General features: G+C 50.0%; 8 protein-coding genes across 9 annotated transcripts in view; 3 read left to right on the plus strand and 5 right to left on the minus strand.

Annotated features, from left to right (window-relative positions):
• LOC119843336 (butyrophilin subfamily 1 member A1-like) overlaps positions 1–21,581 on the plus strand; it is a 1,931,986-nt gene that overhangs the window by 930,973 nt on the left and 979,432 nt on the right. Inside the window, exon 11 of the mRNA XM_043496872.1 lies at positions 6,433–6,573. The gene's annotated coding sequence lies outside the window, so the exon portion shown is untranslated. The remainder of the gene's footprint in view (positions 1–6,432; positions 6,574–21,581) is intronic.
• The window catches only part of LOC119843287 (zinc finger protein 850-like), a 1,467,609-nt gene that overhangs the window by 340,230 nt on the left and 1,105,798 nt on the right, over positions 1–21,581 (minus strand). The window lies entirely within an intron of this gene.
• Positions 1–21,581, minus strand: part of LOC119843319 (zinc finger protein RFP-like) — a 555,398-nt gene that overhangs the window by 264,797 nt on the left and 269,020 nt on the right. The window contains exon 1 of one of the 2 annotated variants that reach the window (XM_043496859.1): positions 811–867. The exons of the other annotated variant lie outside the window; for it this stretch is intronic. Coding sequence (XP_043352794.1) covers positions 811–852 — 42 coding nt within the window. The 5' untranslated portion in view covers positions 853–867. Of the gene's footprint in view, positions 1–810; positions 868–21,581 lie in introns of those variants that run through there. 2 annotated transcript variants of the gene reach the window in all.
• LOC119843341 (E3 ubiquitin-protein ligase TRIM7-like) overlaps positions 1–21,581 on the plus strand; it is a 430,179-nt gene that overhangs the window by 119,594 nt on the left and 289,004 nt on the right. The gene's annotated exons all lie outside the window — the stretch shown is intronic.
• The window catches only part of LOC119843274 (zinc finger protein 850-like), a 1,382,451-nt gene that overhangs the window by 42,436 nt on the left and 1,318,434 nt on the right, over positions 1–21,581 (plus strand). The window lies entirely within an intron of this gene.
• LOC119843356 (zinc finger protein RFP-like) overlaps positions 1–21,581 on the minus strand; it is a 1,128,717-nt gene that overhangs the window by 25,240 nt on the left and 1,081,896 nt on the right. The window lies entirely within an intron of this gene.
• The window catches only part of LOC119843308 (butyrophilin subfamily 1 member A1-like), a 910,188-nt gene that overhangs the window by 6,478 nt on the left and 882,129 nt on the right, over positions 1–21,581 (minus strand). The gene's annotated exons all lie outside the window — the stretch shown is intronic.
• Positions 929–4,211, minus strand: LOC119843362 (zinc finger protein RFP-like). Its single transcript, XM_043497143.1, has 2 exons — positions 3,776–4,211; positions 929–1,096 (listed from the first exon to the last, which is right to left on the minus strand). Exons 1-2 carry the CDS (start codon positions 4,190–4,192, stop codon positions 944–946), a joined length of 570 nt encoding a protein of 189 aa, XP_043353078.1. The 5' UTR covers positions 4,193–4,211; the 3' UTR covers positions 929–943.

The following is a 21,581-nucleotide window of genomic DNA, read 5'->3' on the forward strand; positions in this document are numbered from 1 at the left end:
GAGATGTGGTGCTAACATCACCATCAAGCTCTTTCCCAGTGTTGTGAAGTGTGAGGGGGAGTGAGAGAGCCATGTACCTGCTCAGGGTGCTTCTGACATCCTAGAAGGGAGAAAGAGAGAGAGAGGGGAAAGAATCTCAGTCCCATTTGACACACACAGGGGATCCCATGGAAAGGATTTTGTAAATATGGGGAATAGAGGCCCTGCCCTGGCCCTGGCCCGAGGGCTATGGATTCTCTGAACTAATGAGGCTTTTCCATCTCGAATATCTCTGTGTCTGTGACTCTGCAAAGAACAATAGTCATTCACATGTCAGGAATGCACAGGTCGAGTTACACTGAGATCTCCGACTGCTGGACCCCAGTGCTTATGATTCAGGAGCCCTCCCTTCTCTGTGTGGGGATCTGGTATATTTCTAACCACAGATGCTGGCTTCCAATTGCCCCTGGGGGTGCTCAACCCCAGGCCCCACCCCATGCCACCTCTTCCCCTATGCTACACTCCTGCCCTGCCTCTTCCCACTCCAACTCCACCTCCACCCCACCTCTTTCTGCCCTCTCCCTCATGCACACCTCCCTCCCAGTGCCTCCTGAACACCACCAACAGCTGACTGAGGCAGGTGGGAAGTGCTGGGAGGGAGGGGGAGGAGTTGATCAGCAGGGCTACTGGTGGGCAGGAGGTGCTGGGGGCAGGGGCGGGGGGGCTGGCTGCCGATGAGTGCTAATTAGCACTCTGCTAACTTTTTTCTGTGGGTGCTCTAGCCTTTAAGCACCCACAGGGTCGGTGCCTCTGTTTCTCCCTCAGTCTCACCTGCAGGAATTCACTTGCTGACTTCTGACACTTCCCCTCCATCTCACTGATCAGCTCACTGAGATGGGAAATCTGCTTGGTGTGTTTACTGACACTTTCATTCTGGAAAAAGAAAAGGAGTACTTGTGGCACCTTAGAGACTAACAAATTTTTCATTCTGGATCATCACAATCTCCTCATCCAGCTTTTCCAGCTGGGCCAGCAGGAGTTGCTCTTGTTCCTCCAGAAACTGCCGCAGTTTCTGAAATTCAGACACAGTCTTCTGCCTCTCGGTTTGTGTTTGTTTCTGTATGAAAATAGGGAAAGGGCTGGTCAGGGACATGAATGGTGCCTGGAGTCCTTTTATGGAGCGCTGAGTGTGGAGGAGGGAGAATTTAATTGAAAATCCTAAGATTTCTGACATTTGACTTTAACCTAGGGAGAGGATTCTCTCACAGCTTCCCCTTCAGCCCCTATATCTCTGAAAGGGATGTTTTCATGTCTATCATGTTAGCATATTGTTATTCATGGCCTCTGGGAATTCAGACCCAGAGCAGCAGGAGGCAGGAGCCGGCACTATACTGACAGATACAAGGGGAGAAAAAAGAAGCAAATATGTTAATGCACGAAATGACCAGACACAGTGGACAGCACTTCACGGGTGACATTCAGTTCACTTGGGGAGGATTTCTGGGAAAGCCACAAGGGCTAGACATTAACTAATCAACTGAGATGGAAGCTAAGGACTTGTCTACACATGAATCTAACCCAGCAATCCATGATCATGGAGAAACACACACAAGTCCACATTCACCAAAGCCACACAGGAATCTGCCTCCAAACAGACCTCCCATGGCCAGTCCCTGCTGGTTAATAACAACGGGCACCTGCCAGATACTCCCAGCTTTCCCCCTCTCCAGTCGCATTCAATCCCAGCAGTTTTTCTCTCTCTTCCCTCAGAATCTTCAAATGGGCCTGAAATTTTTCCTGAAGAAAGAGAAAGGATTCAGGAAGTTTTATTTCGAGGGTTGAGAGGGATGTGGAGGTGTGTGTTTTTCTACCCAAACCCAAGATGACTGTTGGTCCTAATCGGTTTGTGACATCAGGACCAACAAGGGGATGAAACCTTCTCAATGCAGACTAGGAGCATGTCATATTCAGACTTGTTACCAATTCAGCTTCAGTCTTTTTAGTATTTAGACAGAGATCTCAATTATAACCAAGCTTTATTGGTATTTGTGAATTGATTAGTGGTATAGCACATAACAGGACCCTGAAGTCACATGAGGGTGAATCAATAAACCTGTTTTTGAGGAGGTTTAGCAAAGTGATAGAAATTCCAGAAGCCACCAGGGTTTCAATATGGGCTGTGATCTCAGCCCTGAAGTCCTGGGGACTGCACTGGTTGGACAGAGCTGGTCTAAGCACCAGGGCAAACCCCATGAGATGTAGGGAGGCCATTTGTCTGGTTTAAAGCTGCGCGGTCCCAGTTTGGTGGAGCCCTATCCCTGTCCATAGGGACCCAGCACTGGACGTGGCTTTGTCCACTGAAAAAGAGAGAGGAGGAGACCGAGGATGCAGGAGGACACCAGTGGGGGCAGGGGTGGGAGTAGCGCTTCCATGCAGAATGATGCAGGTGTGGGCGTGCTGACAAAGGTGGTGGTGGGCCCACACAGGCTGACCAATTCAGGTGTGGGAGGGCTCATGCAGACAGGCGTGGGGATGTCCTGTGTTCTGGGGATGCTCAGTGTCCCGCCCTAATTAGACAGGCAGATTTGTATAAAGAACGGTTGGGGTTTGCCCCAGTGCTGCCCTAAACCCTTTCAGTGGCAATACCCCCTGGGTAGGAACCCCATGGTCCCATTCCCTGGTAAAGATCCTGGAAGCAGTGGATTCTGGGAGATTTCAAAAGGCTGCTTGGTGGGACTAATGGAACCACTTAGGCTGATTCTTACACGTAAACACTAGAACAGGTCAGACTGACACTGCTCAACTCCAGCCTGGGGTTAGTTTTGCTACAATCCAGTGAAATCCCAGTGGTACTTGGCATGGACCTGAGCTGTCTGGAGCCCTTCTGTGGGTGGACTCCAGGTGCTCGAAGTCCACACAGTGTTTAGTCCAGTGATCTCCTCTAGTGCAGGCTGGCAGCATGTGAGTTTAACCCTTCCTGGAGCAACATAGGAGTTCAGAATCCCAGTGGGAAACCTCCTCTCTCTGGTGGGCCTGGGGCTTTTATCAAGGAGTCTTTTCCTCCTACTATCTTCATTTCATCACTGCTCAGTGCTGCTGAGGGGGGAAATGTAGCCTAGTGGTTAGGGCACTGGGGTTGGCCTTGGAAAAGTGCCTGTTTATACCCAGCTCTCCCACTGATCTACTGAGTGACCTTAAGCAAGTCATTTCCCCTCCTTGTGCCTCAGTTTCCCCTCCCACCTTTTGTCTTTCTTGTCCAGTTAGACTGTAAATGGCTCAGGGCAGCGATTGTTCCTCACTGGGTTTTGTTCAGGGCCACCTACAATCAAGGTCAGATCTCATCTGGGGTCTGCAAGGGCTACTGGGATGCAAATAACAATAATAAACACTGTGATACAATCAGTAATAACAGCCACAGCTTGTAACTCCCCCTTCTCTGGTCTGAAGGTAGCACTCTCACATAGACTGGCCTGCGGCTCTTGTGAATCAAACCTCATCAGTCATTTAATAACTTCCAGTCTGCAGAGAGTTCCCTTATTTCACTGGTGGGAGCTGGGTTTGAAAAGGATTCAGCTGCTCAGAAAAAACTGTCCTACCTCAGACAATTTTAAAATCTTCATCTCTTGCCTTTCTTGCCAGGCTGGAATCTTATTAATTTGTACAACATCTTTCATGCAATGAAGGCTACACACAGCTGAATGACACAGTTACGCCTGTCTCGGGCAACTTGTGATGTCATTAACCTGTAATTAAAATCCAAAGTTATTACCCATTAGATTGGACAGAAACTCGGTACCTTGTACTCCTGGGCGGCTTCCTGTATGGGAACCACAATGTGAGCCCGGTGAGCCCGGGACTCTCTGCAGATCACACAGATGGGGGTTTGATCCTCTTCACAGAACAGTTTCAGAGTCTCCTGGTGTCTCTCACACACCCCATCCCCTCCTGCTCTTTTTGCTACTTGGAAACTCAGCCGCTTGGAGATTTCTACCATGTTTCCCAGCTGCCTGTTGGGCCTGAGGTTTCTCTGTTGCGCAGTTTCTCTGCACTGAGGGCAGGAGGCGGCTGTGTCGGGTCCCTCCCAGCACTGGGCGATGCAGGCTCGGCAGAGATTGTGCCCACACTCCAGAGTGACAGGGTGTGTGAAATACTCCAGACAGACGGGACATGTTGCTTCCTCCTGGAGACTTTCCACGGGGTTCTCTGCAGCCATGGCTCCCTCTGGGCAGTGTAACAGCTAAGTTTCAATTTCCTGAATTCACACTATGCCCAACCTGCAGCGACAAGAGGGTGTTGCCCTTCCTGGAACTACCTCATTCTGTTTGCTGAATTGGAAGGAGCCCACTGGTAATATTACAGCCCTGGAGGCTTTGGTGAAAAATGTACCACTAGGGCTCTGGTTCTGCAATCAGCCCCTGTGCTGATGGAGAGGGTCACTGGGACTTCAAATGAACATCAGCATCCCCATCAGGATGAGCCCACAGGAGCAGGGTCTGTGTGTCTAAGGAGTGATAGTCAGACGTAGCAGAATTCTTTTTTTTATAATATATAATTTTGACAGATAGTTTATTTTAAGCCATTTTTATATTTATTGATGTAAACTTTCACAGTTGCACAAAAATCTGGGTTTCAGCATTTCAGTCCAATTGTTATCAGTCTAAATTTTCACAGCTGTGGGAAATTATGGGGGGGATCAGACAATATTTTGGTCAGACAATAACTATTTAATGACACTGGACGCTGAGATTCAAAAAGTTAAAGCTTTATAACCGTTAATTTTGTCTGTGAGCTGGTAAATCTCCCTCCCTCTGCAGCTTCCCGAGGACAATAATCCAATGACTCCCCCACCACCACATGGACAGGGCTTCTCTACACATAAATCTAACCCAGCAATCCATGATCATGGAGAAACACACACAAGTCCACATTCACCAAGGCCACACAGGAATCTGCCTCCAAACAGACCTCCCACGGCCAATCCCTGCTGGTTAATAACAACAGGCACCTACCAGATACTCCTGGCTTTTCCCCTCTCCAGTTGTTTTCAATCCCAATCTCATGGTTGTTGGGCAGATCCTGCCGTGTGTTTCCACATCTCACACTTTTCCGATCCTCAGACAGGACAAGTTTGGGATGAGCCGTGTCTGGATCCAGAGTCACATTCACTGGGGAGAGAGAGAATCAGAGCGTTAGGAGCAGAGCTCCACCCAGGGTGGAGGCTGGGACCCATTTCTCCCACTCCCCAGCAGCCCCGTGCTGGCTAGGCCAGTCCTGGATCCCAGGGAGCTGCCTCTGTTGTGGGCACCTGAGACTGAGCAGAGATGTCACTGCAGTTCCTCTGTCTATATAATGGGACCCAATTAATTAGTTACTCATTGGTTTTCAGAGGCTTTGGCTCCCTGCTTCCCCTGCTCGGGCTGCTCTATTCCCAGTATCAGAGACACAGCCAGAAGGTTTTAGTGAGGAGGGTGTAGAGGAGGCAGGCACCAGCTTAAAAACCCAGAGGGAAGCTCCCTCCCCTAATGTAGCCTCCAGTCCCAGGCCAGAGAACAGAGAGGAAGGGGCAGCATTGCGGAAGTGCCAATTAAGACCAGAGAATAGGAGATGGCATTAGGTGGGGTAGCCCCATCCCCTGCCCACAGAGAAGGGAGGAGGTGCCAGCATCAGAGGGAGAGCAAATCCAGGAAGCAGTGAGCAGCTCCAATGGGAGAGTCCAGCCCTGCCCACAGGAAAGGCAGGATGTTGGAGAAGAGCGATGGGGAGACCCCCTGCACCGGGGTAAAGCAGAGGGATGTGTCAGCCCTCAGGGCAGAGAACTCTGTTTGGGTGCTGCTCAGTGGGAGTATTTCTGTTCATCAGCGTGGGCATGAAATCAGCACTAAGGCTGATATCAGGATTAATTTTGGGACGTAAGCTTGGGAGCTCCCCAGGAGTTCTAGAACCTTGGTAGAAGCTGGGGGTGGGGGGGAAGAGGTCCCACCGCCTGTGGCCCCATCCACTCTGTGGCCCTGCCCCCTCCATTGCCCCATCCCACTCATCCTGTTCCTGCTGAGGCCCCGACCCTGGTCAAGCTGGGAGCCTTGCGTGCTGTGGAGAGCCCCTGACCCTCTAACTGCCCTGGGCAGATGTCCCGGGGCCTGAGAGCAGCCCCCGGCCCATGTTCCCACTCCCCAGAGTGCACCACCCAGGGCAGGTGGAGAGTCAAGGGCTCCCAGTGCCCTGGGCTGAATGGTAACCATGGCCCCAGCAGTGAAAGGCCCATATTCCAACTGGCACTACGAAAGGCAGGGACAGGGCAGGTTTAACCAGAGGGAATTAGAAGAAGCAAGAAGAAAAATATAAATTAAAAAAATACAAGAATAAAGGGAGAGTCTGTGAGAAATGGTGGAAAACAGAAATGAGAAGAGTGACAGGAAAATATCCCTGACAGGCGAAGCAGCTGGGGGCAGCAAGAGGGGAAGGGGTAAAATCAGGGGAAAGAAGTGAGCAGCCATGGGGGATGATCTGTGACAGGGAGGGGAAGAGAGTGGGAGAGACACAGGAAAATAAACAGGGATCAGAAGTGAGGCTTAGAAAAATGAGTAGAAAAGGACAGTATGAAAGGAAAGACATTTGATACGGTTCGACATGGGGAATTATTAGCTAAATTGGAAAAGATGGGGATCAATATGAAAACTGAAAGGTGGATAAGGAACTGGTTAAAGGGGCAACTACAACGGGTCACACTGAAAGGTGAACTGTCAGGCTGGAAGGAGGATACTAGTGGAATTCCTCAGGGATCGGTTTTGGGACCAATCTTATTTAATCTTTTTATTACTGACCTTGGCACAAAAAGTAGGAATGTGCTAATAAAATTTGCGGATGATACGAAGCTGGGAAGTATTGCCAATACAGAGAAAGATCGGGATATCATACAGGAAGATCTGGATGATCTTGTAAACTGGAATAATAGTAATAGGATGAAATTTAATAGCGAAAAGTGCAAGATCATGCATTTAGGGATTAATAACAAGAATTTCTGTTATAAACTGGGAATGCATCACTTGGAAGTAACAGAGGAGGAGAAGGACCTTGGAGTATTGGTTGATCACAGGATGACTATGAGTCACCAATGTGATATGGCCATGAAAAAAGCTAATGTGGTCCTGGGATGCATCGAGCAAGGTATTTCCAGTAGAGATAAGGAGGTGTTAGTACTGTTATACAAGGCACTGGTGAGACCCCATTTGGAATAGTGTGTGCAGTTCTGGTCTCCCATGTTTAAGAAGGATGAATTCAAACTGGAACAGGTACAGAGAAGGGCTACTAGGATGATCCGAGGAATGGAAAACCTGTCTTATGAAAGGAGACTCAGAGAGCTTGGCTTGTTTAGCCTAACCAAAAGAAGGCTGAGGGGAGATAAGATTTCTCTTTATAAATATATCAGAGGGATAAATAGCAGGGAGGGAGAGGAATTATTTAAGCTCAGTACCAATGTGGACACAAGAACACATGGATATAAACTGGCCAACAGGAAGTTTAGACTTGAAATTAGACAAAGGTTTCTAACCATCAGAGGAGTGAAGTTCTGGAACAGCCTTCCAAGGGAAGCAGTGGGGGCAAAAGACATTTCTGGCTTCAAGACTAAGCTTGATAAGTTTATGGAGGAGATGGTATGATGGGATAGCCTAATTTTGGCAATTAATTGATTTTTGACGATTAGCAGTAGATATACCCAATGGCCTGTGATGGGATGTTAGATGAGGTGGGATCTGAGTTACTAGAGAGAATTCTTTCCTGGATGTCTGGCTGGTGAGTCTTCCCCACACGCTCAGGGTTCAGCTGATTGCCATATTTGGGGTCGGGAAAGAATTTTCCTCCAAGGCAGATTGGCAGAGGCCCTGACGGTTTTTCATCTTCCTCTGCAGCTTGGGGCATGGGTCACTGGAGGATTCTCTGCACCTTGAAGTCTTTAAACCACAACTTGAGGACTTCAATAGTTCAGACATAGGTTAGGGGTTTGTTACGGGAATGGGTGGGTGAGATTCTGTGGCCTGTATTGTGCAGGAGGTCAAACTAGATGATCATAATGGTCCCTTCTGACCTTAAAGTCTATGATTCTATGAGAGGGACATAGATTTATTAAAAGTTACTGAAAGTGACTCTGTAACTCATCAATTCCTTATATTCATTCCCAGACAACTGTACTGTTGTGCCATTATGAAAATTCTTCTTAGTGGCTGGGACTCTCCTTTCCATGCTGTGGTTATTAAGGCTCCTTCTCGACTCCCTTTACTTAGAGCCTGTAGTTACTACTGTAAATAAAATATTACAAACAATTCTTTGTGTTTGTTCCACTTTACTGTCCCAGATGCAGTTGTTGAGGGCAGAGTCCTGGGATTTGCTTTCTGACTTGGTTGTGTCCCCCCAGTGCCCAGGGAATATCATGCCCCTAGGAAGAGAGTTTGGGTTTTACTGTGATGTGTCACTCTCCAGCCTGTCCTCTGTCTCTGTCCTGTACACACCCATGTCAATCAGGAATTGCTCAGCTGTACTTTGTGGAGAGGAGACTGGTTGCACAGGGTGCAATCCATGACTTGGTGTTGCAATGCTGAGCATCACAGGGCTTAATTTGGAGGCAACTAGAAAATCATAATCTGCAACTCTGCAAAACTGAATGAGGGGCCTAAACTCCCTATACAATGCATGGGCATCATAGGCACTTTACAGTGCGATTCACAAAAGCCAGCTTACTAGGCGGGGAGCCATCTAAGCTAGCCAATGGGAGAGGTGACAAGGGGGGAGGGGTGTCCTAAGCCCTGCCCCCTCTCACAGACAGGTGCTTAAGCCCTGGTCTACACTAGGAGTTGAGGTCAAATTTAGCAGCATTAAATCGATTTAACCCTGCACCCGTCCACACGACGAAACTCTTTTTTTTTACTTAAAGGGCTCTTAAAATCAATTTTCTTACTCCACCCCCGACAAGGGGATTAGCGCTGAAATCAGCCTTGCTGGGTCGAATTTGGGGTACTGTGGACACAATTAGACAGTATTGGCCTCCGGGAGCTATCCCAGAGTGCTCCACTGTGACCACTCTGGACAGCACTCTTAACTCAGATGCACTGGCCAGGTAGACAGGAAAAGGCCCGCGAACTTTTGAATTTCAATTTCCTGTTTGGCCAGCATGGCAAGCTGCAGATGACCATGCAGAGCTCATCAGCAGAGGTGACCATGATGGAATCCCAGAATCGCAAAAGAGCCCCATCATGGACCAAATGGGAGGTACAGAATCTGATCGCTTTATCAGGAGAGGAATCCGTGCTATCAGAACTGTGTTCCAGTTTTCGAAATACCAAAACATTTGTCAAAATCCCCCAGGGCATGAAGGACAGAGGCCATAACAGAGACCCGAAGCAGTGCCGCATGAAACTTAAGGAAGTGAGGCAAGCCTACCAGAAAACCAGAGAGGTGAACGGCCACTCCGGGTCAGAGCCCAAAACATGCCGCTTCTATGATGAGCTGCATGCTATTTTAGGGGGTTCAGCCACCACTACCCCAGCCGTGTTGTTTGACTCCTTCAATGGAGATGGAAGCAACACAGAAGCAGGTTTTGGGGACGAGGAAGGTGATGATGATGATAGTTCACAGCAAGCAAGCGGAGAAACCGGTTTTCCTGACAGCCAGGAACTGTTTCTCACCCTGGACCTGGAGCCAGTACCCCCCAAACCCACCCAAGGTTGCCTTCTGGACCCGCCAGGCGGAGAAGGGACCGCTGGTGAGTGTACCTTTTAAAATACTATACATGGTTTAAAAGCAAGCATGTTTAATGATTAATTTGCCCTGGCATTCACGGCTCTCCTGGATGTACTCCCAAAGCCTTTGTAAAAGGTTTCTGGGGAGGGCAGCCTTATTCCATCCACCATGGTAGGACACTTTACCACTCCAGGCCAGTAGCACGTACTCGGGAATCATTGTAGAACAAAGCATTGCAGTGTATGTTTGCTGGCATTCAAACAACATCCGTTCTTTATCTCTCTGTGTTATCCTCAGGAGAGTGATATCATTCATGGTTGCCCAGTTGAAATAGGGTGCTTTTCTTAAGGGGACATTCAGAGGTGCCCATTCCTGCTGGGCTGTTTGCCTATGGCTCAACAGAAATGTTCCCCGCTGTTAGCCACGGGGAGGGTGGAGGGGCTAGCCACGCGCTGGGGGGAGGCAAAATGCGACCTTGGAACGAAAGCACATGTGCTATGTATGTAATGTTAACAGCAAGGTTTACCGTGAAACAGTGTACCCATTGTTCTATAAAATGTGTCTTTTTAAATACCACTGTCCCTTTTTTTTCCTCCACCAAATGCATGTGTTTCAAGGATCACAGGATCTTCTCCTTCCCAGAGGCTAGCGAAGATTAGAAGGCGAAAAAAATGCACTCGTGATGAAATGTTCTCTGAGCTCATGCTGTCCTCCCACACTGACAGAGCATAGACGAATGCGTGGAGGCAGACAATGTCAGAGTGCAGGAAAGCACAAAATGACCGGGAGGAGAGGTGGTGGGCTGAAGCTGAAAGGTGGTGGCAGCATGATAAGAGGAGGCAGGATTCAATGCTGAGGCTGCTGGAGGATCAAACTAATATGCTCCAGCATATGGTTGAGCTGCAGGAAAGGAAGCAGGAGCACAGACCACCGCTACAGCCCCTGTGTAACCAAGTTACAAGCCCTCCTCCCCAAGTTCCATAGTCTCCTCACCCAGACATCCAAGAACATGGTGGGGGGCCTCCGGCCACCCAGCCACTCCACCCTAGAGGATTGCCCAAGCAACAGAAGGCTGGCATTCAATAAGTTTTAAAGTTTTAAACTTTTAAAGTGTTGTGTGGCCTTGTCCTTCCCTCCTCCACCACCCCTCCTGGTGCTTCCGTCCTCCACCACCCTTCCTGGGCTACCTTGGTACTTATCCCCCTATTTGTGTGATGAATTAATAAAGAATGCATGATTGTGAAGCAACAATGACTTAATTGCCTCTGCAAACGGTGATCGAAGGGAGGAGGGGAGGGTGGTTAGCTTACAGGGAAGTAGAGTGAACCAAGGGGCGGGGGATTTCATCAAGGAGAAACAAACAGAACTTTCACACTATAGCCTGGCCAGTCATGAAACTGGTTTTCAAAGCTTCTCTGATGCGCACCGTGCCCTCCTGTGCTCTTCTAACCGCCCTGGTGTCTGGCTGTGCGTAACCAGCAGCAAGGCAATTTGCCTCAACCTCCCAGCCCGCCATAAACGTCTCCCCCTAACTCTCACAGATATTGTGGAGTGCACAGCAAGCAGTAATAACAGTGGGAATATTGGTTTCGCTGAGGTCTAACCGAGTCAGTAAACTGCGCCAGCGCGCTTTTAAACATCCAAATGCAGATTCTACCACCATTCTGCACTTGCTCAGCCTGTAGTTGAACAGCTCCTGACTACTCTCCAGGTTGCCTGTGTATGGCTTCATGAGCCATGGCATGAAGGGGTAGGCTGGGTCCCCAAGGATAACTATAGGCATTTCAACATCCCCAACGGTTATTTTCTGGTCTGGGAATAAAGTCCCTTCCTGCAGCTTTTGAAACAGATCAGAGTTCCTGAAGATGCAAGCATCATATACCTTTCCCGGCCATCCCACCTTTGATGTTGGTGAAACGTCCCTTGTGATCCACCAGTGCTTGCAGCACTATTGAAAAGTACCCCTTGTGGTTTATGTACTTGCCGGCTTGGTGCATCAGTGCCACTATAGGGATATGGGTTCCGTCTATGGCCCCACCACAGTTAGGGAATCCCATTGCAGCAAAGCCATCCACTATGACCTGCACATTTCCCAGGGTCACTATCCTTGATATCAGCAGATCTTTGATTGTGTTGGCTACTTGCATCACAGCAGCCCCCACAGTAGATTTGCCCACTCCAAATTGATTCCCGACTGACCGGTAGCTGTCTGGCGTTACAAGCTTCCACAGGGCTATTGCCACTTGCTTCTCAACTGTGAGGGCTGCTCTCATCTTGGTATTCTTGCGCCTCAGGGCAGGGGAAAGCAAGTCACAAAGTTCCATGAAAGTGGCCTTACGCATACAAAAGTTTCGCAGCCACTGGCAATCATCCCAGACCTGCAACACTATGTGGTCCCACCAGTCTGTGCTTGTTTCCCGAGCCCAAAATCGGCATTCCACCACATAAGCCTGCCCCATTATCACCATGATGCCTACATTACCAGGGCACGTGCTTTGAGAGAAGTCTGTGTCCATGTACTCATGACTCTCGTCACCGCACTGAGATCGCCTACTCACCCAGTTTCGTTTTGCCAGGTTTTGGTGCTGGATAATGCGTGTGGTGTTTAATGAGTAAAAATGAAATAAATGGTGTTTATCTCTATAGGGATCTTTAGCTTAGGTAAAAGAAGTGTTGCTGAAGAGTAAATGGGGAAGCCAAAAACACAAAAGGTTAAAGTTCAGAGAGAGAGAGAGAGAGGGAGGGAAGCAACCAGCTTAACCATAGAAGTTATTTATTGAATAATAGTAATAACCACACAAGGAGAGCCTAAACAAACATTAAGTTACATTATTAAAGATTACAAATGTCAGATATAGAAAACTATACCTGATCTCACAAGTCAGGGTTCAAAAGTTATACCTGAGGTAGAAAAGACAGAGAGAGAGAGAGAGTGCACTGGGATCTCACCACTCTCTGAAGCTTGAATTGGTCGGGATTCCCAGTTGATGGTGGTAGCTCAGGGTCCTGAGTTCTGGAGACTAGCAGAGCCCCCAGCATGATGTCAGTCAGGAGAAGTTGAAGAACCAGTGAATCTGATGCAGAGTTTGGATCCTGGCATCAGAACACTTACTGGAGCATGGGTACGGGTCTTTGTAAGGAAACAACAGTGGTTCAAGGGAGAACACTAGATTTGTTTATGGGTAAACTGATGACTCAAGGATTTTCTTTAGGCTAGACAATAGGAACTGATTATTTCTGGCTATGGGTGGTGTTCCTTCAAGGGAGCTCACAATGCAATTAGGCAGTGTCAGTATTTTGGATATCAATCAAGGATTCATTACTAGAATTGGTCTGATAACTGTTGAGCTGGGTGCGTGCAGGCATAGGTTCCTTAATATCTGGAGCAGAGATCCCCCATGATCAGGGCTGGTGCAACTACTAGGCAAACTAGGCGGCCACCTTGGGTGCCAAGTGGTTGGGGGCAGCCAAAAGTGTGCTCCGGGGATGCCATGGGGCGGAGGTGAGCTTGAGCTGGGAGGCGTGGGGAAGGCCGCCTGCAGCAAGTAACTGGGGTGGGGGGGCGGCGCGCAGGGAAACCGCTCCCTGCCCCAGCTCACCTCTGCTCTGCCTCCTCCCCTGAGCGCGCTGACCCGCTCTGCTTCTCTCCCTTCCAGACTTGCGGCGCCAAACAGGTGATTGGTGCCGCAAGCCTGGGAGGTGGGAGAAGTGGAGTGGCGGCAGCGTGCTCAGGGAGGAGGCAGAACAGAGCTGAGCTGGGGCAGGGAGCTGCTGCACCGGGCCAAGGGTGGGAGTGTGGGGAGCTGCCGCACGGCTCCCCGAGCTGAGGGGGAGGGGAGAGCGGGCAGCTGCCGCACGCCTCCCGGGCAGAGGGAGAAGGGGAGGCGGGGAGCTGCCGCACGCCTCCCCGGGCCGAGGGAGAAGGGGGGGCGGGGAGCTGCCGCAGGGGGGCACCTCAGGGTGGGGGGGGGCAGGGAGCTGCCGCAGGGCTCCTGGGCTGGAGGGCGGGCGCAAGGTGGAAATTTTGCCTAGGGTGTGAAACATCCTTTTGCACCGGCCCTGCCCATGATGCACTGCTTCCCTGCTTTTCTGGTCCCAGAGTTCAGTGTGGTTCTTGCCTTGGAATTTCTGGTCTCCATTCTGTATGCTAATGTAGATGCCACCCTATCCCATCTTTGATGCAGATGAAGCTAGGGGAGTTGCCTTAATCCTGTCACCCGTGTCGAGAGGAGTTTAGGTGTGTCTCCCACCGCCTTTTCATTGTTTTCTGTAAGTCTTTCTTCTGATCGGTTTTTCTTCAAGCAGAGGCAGGGGCGGGGGTGTCCTTCATGAGTCAGACAGGCTGGATACTGCACCCTGGTTCCCCAAGAACACAGAGCTGACTGGTATCACTGGTTCAGGTGTGACCTGCTGGCAGCTAACAACCTGGACAGTTCTCTCCCTCGCAGGCATTACACCCCCATCCCTTTCTGATGTGGTGTTGCCTCCAGCTGCAGTGCAGGCGTTGGTTTCAACCACCCTGTGGGAACAAGGTGTATCTGTGAGCTAGTTAAGAACATTTATGAGCTAGTCAAGGCCGCGGTGAACCTTTAATGAGCTTTGAGAAAGAGTTACAGGCTGGGACGTGATCCAGGCAAACTGGCAACACCAGACTTAGGCATTAGGGTGTCTGTGTGTTTGCGTCAGGGAAGCCTGGCTGTTTAAAAATAGCCAGAGCCTCGCGAACCAGCTGAGCGGCAGCGAACCAGCGGAGCAGCGGGGACAGCAGAGCAGCTCACAGCAGGAGTTTGCCTGGGACTGGTAAGTATCCGAGTGTGTGTGTTTGCTTGCTGAGGAAGTATCCGAGCGTGTGTTTGCTGGGAGGGCAGGGAGAGAGCCTGAGTGAGTGTCTGATTGGCTGCTAGCCTGCAGGGGGCGGGCATTAGGGTGTCTGTGTGTTTGCGTCAGGGAAGCCTGGCTGTTTAAAAATAGCCAGAGCCTCGCGAACCAGCTGAGCGGCAGCGGAGCAGCGGGGACAGCAGAGCAGCTCACAGCAGGAGTTTGCCTGGGAGTTCGCCTGGAGTGAGCCCAGTGAGGCTTACATCTTGCCAACGTCTCTGAGGAAGCTCATAGTAGGTAGGTGATATGGAAGGGGGGGGTTCAGCTGTTGTGACCTGCACTGGATGTGCCATGTTTGTCTTTCTTCCACAGGACAGAAGCGACTTTGTCTGTACAAAGTGCAAGCTGGTCTCCATATTGGAAGAGAAGATTGAAGGTCTGGAGCAACAGGTAACGACCCTGCGTTGTATACAAGAGACTGAGGATTTTCTGGACCAAACTCAGGATAGGCTTCTAGGGGCACAAAGCTCTAAAGATGTAGAGCAGGTTGCACAGAGGAGCCAAGAGGCCAGTGAAGAAGCTTGGCAACATGTGACCTCCAGAAGAGGTAAGCGGAATGTCCGGGTTCCAGTAACACAGACACAGGTAACTAACCGCTTTCATGTTCTCTCCACAGGTACCAATGCGGAGAGTGGACCAGATGATATGTCTGGGGGGAGAAAGCAGAAGGAGACTCCGCTGGTTGGGAGGCATGAGATGCGATGTCCTGAGGTTGGGGGTTCCACGACCACCACTCCCAAGAGGAGAAGGCGGGTGGTGGTGGTCGGGGACTCTCTCCTCCGGGGGACTGAGTCATCTATCTGCCGCCCTGACCGGGAAAACCGAGAAGTCTGCTGCTTGCCAGGGGCTAAGATTCGTGATGTGACGGAGAGACTGCCGAGACTCATCAAGCCCTCGGATCGCTACCCCTTCCTGCTTCTCCACGTGGGCACCAATGATACTGCCAAGAATGACCTTGAGCGGATCACTGCGGACTACGTGGCTCTGGGAAGAAGGATAAAGGAGTTGGAGGCGCAAGTGGTGTTCTCGTCCATCCTCCCCGTGGAAGGAAAAGGCCTGGGTAGGGACCGTCGAATCGTGGAGGTCAACGAATGGCTACGCAGGTGGTGTCGGAGAGAAGGCTTTGGATTCTTTGACCATGGGATGGTGTTCCATGAAGGAGGAGTGCTGGGCAGAGACGGGCTCCATCTTACGAAGAGAGGGAAGAACATCTTTGCCAGCAGGCTGGCTAACCTAGTGAGGAGGGCTTTAAACTAGGTTCACCGGGGGAAGGAGACCAAAGCCCTGAGGTAAGTGGGAAAGCGGGATACCGGGAGGAAGCACAGGCAGGAATGTCTGTGAGGGGAGGGCTCCTGCCTCATACTGGGAATGAGGGGCGATCAACAGGTTATCTCAAGTGCTTATATACAAATGCACAAAGCCTTGGAAACAAGCAGGGAGAACTGGAGGTCCTGGTGATGTCAAGGAATTATGACGTGATTGGAATAACAGAGACTTGGTGGGATAACTCACATGACTGGAGTACAGTCATGGATGGTTATAAACTGTTCAGGAAGGACAGGCAGGGCAGAAAAGGTGGGGGAGTAGCACTGTATGTAAGGGAGCAGTATGACTGCTCAGAGCTCCGGTACGAAACTGTGGAAAAACCTGAGTGTCTCTGGATTAAGTTTAGAAGTGTGTGCAACAAGAGTGATGTCATGGTGGGAGTCTGCTATAGACCACCAGACCAGGGGGATGAGGTGGATGAGGCTTTCTTCCGGCAACTCACGGAAGCTACTAGATCGCATGCCCTGATTCTCATGGGTGACTTTAATTTTCCTGATATCTGCTGGGAGAGCAATACAGCGGTGCATAGACAATCCAGGAAGTTTTTGGAAAGCGTAGGGGACAATTTCCTGGTGCAAGTGCTAGGGGAGCCAACTAGGGGGAGCGCTTTTCTTGACCTGCTGCTCACAAACCGGGTAGAATTAGTGGGGGAAGCAAAAGTGGATGGGAATCTGGGAGGCAGTGACCATGAGTTGGTTGAGTTCAGGATCCTGACGCAGGGAAGAAAGGTAAGCAGCAGGATACGGACCCTGGACTTCAGGAAAGCAGACTTTGACTCCCTCAGGGAACAGATGGCCAGGATCCCCTGGGGGACTAACATGAAAGGGAAGGGAGTTCAGGAGAGCTGGCTGTATTTCAAGGAATCCCTGTTGAGGTTACAGGGACAAACCATCCCGATGAGTCGAAAGAATAGTAAATATGGCAGGCGACCAGCTTGGCTTAATGGTGAAATCTTAGCGGATCTTAAACATAAAAAGGAAGCTTACAAGAAGTGGAAGGTTGGACATATGACCAGGGAAGAGTATAAAAATATTGCTCGGGCATGTAGGAAAGATATCAGGAGGGCCAAATCGCACCTGGAGCTGCAGCTAGCAAGAGATGTCAAGAGTAACAAGAAGGGTTTCTTCAGGTATGTTGGCAACAAGAAGAAAGCCAAGGAAAGTGTGGGCCCCTTACTGAATGAGGGAGGCAAGCTAGTGACAGAGGATGTGGAAAAAGCTAATGTACTCAATGCTTTTTTTGCCTCTGTTTTCACTAACAAGGTCAGCTCCCAGACTGCTGTGCTGGGCATCACAAAATGGGGAAGAGATGGCCAGCCCTCTGTAGAGATAGAGGTGGTTAGGGACTATTTAGAAAAGCTGGACGTGCACAAGTCCATGGGGCCGGATGAATTGCATCCGAGAGTGCTGAGGGAATTGGCGGCTGTGATTGCAGAGCCCTTGGCCATTATCTTTGAAAACTCGTGGCGAACGGGGGAAGTCCCGGATGACTGGAAAAAGGCTAATGTAGTGCCCATCTTTAAAAAAGGGAAGAAGGAGGATCCTGGGAACTACAGGCCGGTCAGCCTCACCTCAGTCCCTGGAAAAATCATGGAGCAGGTCCTCAAAGAATCAATCCTGAAGCACTTAGAGGAGAGGAAAGTGATCAGGAACAGTCAGCATGGATTCACCAAGGGAAGGTCATGCCTGACTAATCTAATCGCCTTTTATGATGAGATTACTGGTTCTGTGGATGAAGGGAAAGCAGTGGATGTATTGTTTCTTGACTTTAGCAAAGCTTTTGACACGGTCTCCCACAGCATTCTTGTCAGCAAGTTAAGGAAGTATGGGCTGGATGAATGCACTATAAGGTGGGTAGAAAGCTGGCTAGATTGTCGGGCTCAACGGGTAGTGATCAATGGCTCCATGTCTAGTTGGCAGCCGGTGTCAAGTGGAGTGCCCCAGGGGTCGGTCCTGGGGCCCGTTTTGTTCAATATCTTCATAAATGATCTGGAGGATGGTGTGGATTGCACTCTCAGCAAATTTGCGGATGATACTAAACTGGGAGGAGTGGTAGATACGGTGGAGGGGAGGGATAGGATACAGAAGGACCTAGACAAATTGGAAGATTGGGCCAAAAGAAATCTAATGAGGTTCAATAAGGATAAGTGCAGGGTCCTGCACTTAGGATGGAAGAATCCAATGCACCGCTACAGACTAGGGACCGAATGGCTCGGCAGCAGTTCTGCGGAAAAGGACCTAGGGGTGACAGTGGACGAGAAGCTGGATATGAGTCAGCAGTGTGCCCTTGTTGCCAAGAAGGCCAATGGCATTTTGGGATGTATAAGTAGGGGCATAGCGAGCAGATCGAGGGACGTGATCGTTCCCCTCTATTCGACACTGGTGAGGCCTCATCTGGAGTACTGTGTCCAGTTTTGGGCCCCACACTACAAGAAGGATGTGGATAAATTGGAAAGAGTACAGCGAAGGGCAACAAAAATGATTAGGGGTCTAGAGCACATGACTTATGAGGAGAGGCTGAGGGAGCTGGGATTGTTTAGTCTGCAGAAGAGAAGAATGAGGGGGGATTTGATAGCTGCTTTCAACTACCTGAAAGGGGGTTTCAAAGAGGATGGCTCTAGACTGTTCTCAATGGTAGCAGATGACAGAACGAGGAGTAATGGTCTCAAGTTGCAATGGGGGAGGTTTAGATTGGATATTAGGAAAAACTTTTTCACTAAGAGGGTGGTGAAACACTGGAATGCGTTACCTAGGGAGGTGGTAGAATCTCCTTCCTTAGAGGTTTTTAAGGTCAGGCTTGACAAAGCCCTGGCTAGGATGATTTAACTGGGACTTGGTCCTGCTTTGAGCAGGGGGTTGGACTAGATGACCTTCTGGGGTCCCTTCCAACCCTGATATTCTATGATTCTATTCTATGATATTCTATGACTTCGTTGACAACAGATAGCGGACAGCTGTGCTCCAATCAAGAGGAAGGACGCACGTGCATGGCCCGTGCTGAGGCTGGTCGGCCGTGCCGACCAACGAGATGTCTCCGCTACCGAGTGATGGACTTTGGAAGGGGTTGAAAATATTATATAAAAGGAGTGTATAAAAGCAATGAGAGAATAACAGATAAACGGCTTTGCTACCAACCATATTGGCTGATATGCTTTGTCCGGCTCGCATGAAAACCCCAACACCACCCCACACCTGGAAGCATGTGGCTTCCCCCTGCTGCAGAAGAATCAAGGAGACTCTCCCATTCTCTCAGCAGTTCCTGAGATCTTACCCTTTCCCTCAGGGGTCCCAGCATAAAACTGCTGCTGAAGGCAAAACTGCTGAAGGCAAATACTTTAACCTGAGCTACACAGAAAAAAACATTACCAAGAAGCAGGTCGACTAGGAGGTGTTCCATTACCCCCATAGTCAAAACTCTTTCCAAATCTTCCCACACCACATGGATTTTAGCTAGTAGTACAAGGAATCTGCTTTCACCCACCCCAACAATCTTTGCCATTTTGCCAGGTAATATACCAGCCTTTGAGACCACACTCTGCTTAACCAGAGATATCTGGGCCCCTGTATCCATCTGCCCCAAGTACTCCTTGCCATTAATTCTGGCAGCCTTAACGTGCTCCACATCTCGTTCTACAGAGGCTAATCTCATAAAACCAATATGATAGGTTTTGATTGCCTGGGAGGGTTCTGTGTTGAGGACAGCAGAACTAACATGAGCTATTGGTAGCCTGGTTCCTCCTAGCACAGGGTATTTATTCCTCAGGTGACCAGCGGAATTACACTGATAGCACCTTTTGGGCTCTTCTGCTTTGACAGGAGATTTGGGATGAGGGTTAGCAGTAGAGGGATGTTTTTGGATAAGAGAACGTTTAGGCTCCTGTAATGGTCCCTCGCTCTCCCGCTTGGAGGGAGGCCACTCAGGCTGGTCCTGTCTGGCCAGGACCAGAGTCCACAGGACAGCCCAGAACCCACAATAGGGGTGGGCGATCAATAGTCCCTGTCAGGCTTTGGCCTGGGTTTGGGTAGCTCAAGCTGTCAGCCTTTAACCAGAGTCCATGTGGGCTGGCTGGGGCCTGGGCAGGGCTCAGGCAGCCAGCAAACACACTGTCTATGGGTGAGCTGGTAAGGGCGGCTCCTTCCTCAAGGCTAGAGCTTCCCTGCATGGTGTGGGGGGTCAGCCACCCCAGGGTGAGGTGGCAGGGGGACGCGGGACTACTCTACTCCACCTCATCCCAGCCCAGAGCTCTGGCAGGGGCAGGATTGGCTGCCCCTGCGTCAGCGGGGATCCAGCCACAATACGCCAACTGAGCCACACCTGGCTCTGCAGCTGGCTGCTCTGTGGCTGCCCCAGGCTACTTCCTGCCTCTTGGGGTTCAGTACCCTGTGGCCTCCAGGCCTCTTCCGGTTCCTCGGGGTACACGGCGGCAGGCACTCCGGGCCAGTCCTCGTTGGCATCTGGGGATTGGGAACAGCCAGGCGTAGGTTCCTCCTGGGGACGTGGTAGAACTGGCAAAGCATCCTTCTCCTCCACAGGCTCTCCCCCAACTGTGCTGCAGGGCTGGTCTTTCATACTTCCGGCCACGCCCTGATACTTCTGGCGAGAGGGGCGGGGCAATCTAGGTTCTGCCCTCTAAAGGGAGTGTAATAGTCCCTCGCTCTCCCGCTTGGACTCACTACTGCTCCCAACCCCCATCCTAAATTTAACTCTAATCATTTCAGGGGTAATCTGAAAACTTCGCAAAACAGTATCTTTAAATTTACAATAGTCTAAAGCATCTTCAATAGGCATTCCATTCCACTGAATACATGTCAAGCTTTCCCAGTTAATTTTGCTATCAGGGTAGGAACTCTTTATCATCAGGGATTTCATGCATTACACACAGCCTTTCGAAGATAGTCAGATATTCAGCAATATTGTCTTCTGCACTGTATGCAGGAAATAAGTGTTCCCATTTGTGGATTTTTGGAGTGATGGGAGTCGTTGGGGTAGGGGGCCTCTGGTTCTGCTTCTCTAGCAGGTCTGGCTGTTTTCTCTCTCTCTTTCTTCTCTCTCTTTTTCTTCCATAGCCCTTTTGTGTGCAGCCTCCTCTCTGGCTGCCCCCCCGCTTCCTTGGCTGCAACTGCTTCTTTGAGCCTCATTTCTGCCTGCCACATTTGAAACTCGTGGTCCTTCACCTTCTCTGCCGCTTCCAATCTGGCCAGCTATAGTTTTGTAGCTGCCTCCCTGGTAGTCATTTTTCTGCTTTCTTGTGCTTAATTCCCTCACCCAAAATAAACAAACAGAAAATAACAAAACTGTGACTTCCTCCTGACTGTTTATAGATAGATTCATAGATACTAAGGTCAGAAGGGACCATTCTGATCATCTAGTCCGACCTCCTGCACAGCGCAGGCCACAGAATCTCACCCACCCACTCCTATGAAAAACCTCACCTATGTCTGAGCTATTGAAGTCCCTAAATCATGGTTTAAAGACTTCAAGGAGCAGAGAAGCCTCCCTCAAGTCAACCATGCCCCATGCTACAGAGGAAGGCGAAAAACCTCCAGGGCCTCTCCAATCTGCCCTGGAGGAAAATTCCTTCCCGACCCCAAATATGGCGATCAGCTAAACCCTGAGCGTATGGGCAAGATTCACCAGCCAGATACTACAGAAAATTCTTTCCTGGG

Source organism: Dermochelys coriacea, chromosome 14 (genome assembly GCF_009764565.3).
Source record: "Dermochelys coriacea isolate rDerCor1 chromosome 14, rDerCor1.pri.v4, whole genome shotgun sequence".
Lineage (NCBI taxonomy): Eukaryota > Metazoa > Chordata > Testudines > Dermochelyidae > Dermochelys > Dermochelys coriacea.

Bases quoted from the DNA above. Each gene is read 5' to 3' on its own strand.
- LOC119843362 (XM_043497143.1), bottom strand. From the start codon at position 4,192: ATGGCTGCAGAGAACCCCGTGGAAAGTCTCCAGGAGGAAGCAACATGT. The intron at 1,097-3,775 runs GTACCGAGTTTC...ATTTTCATACAG, and splicing joins AAGCCGCCCAGGAGTACAAG to AAACAAACACAAACCGAGAG.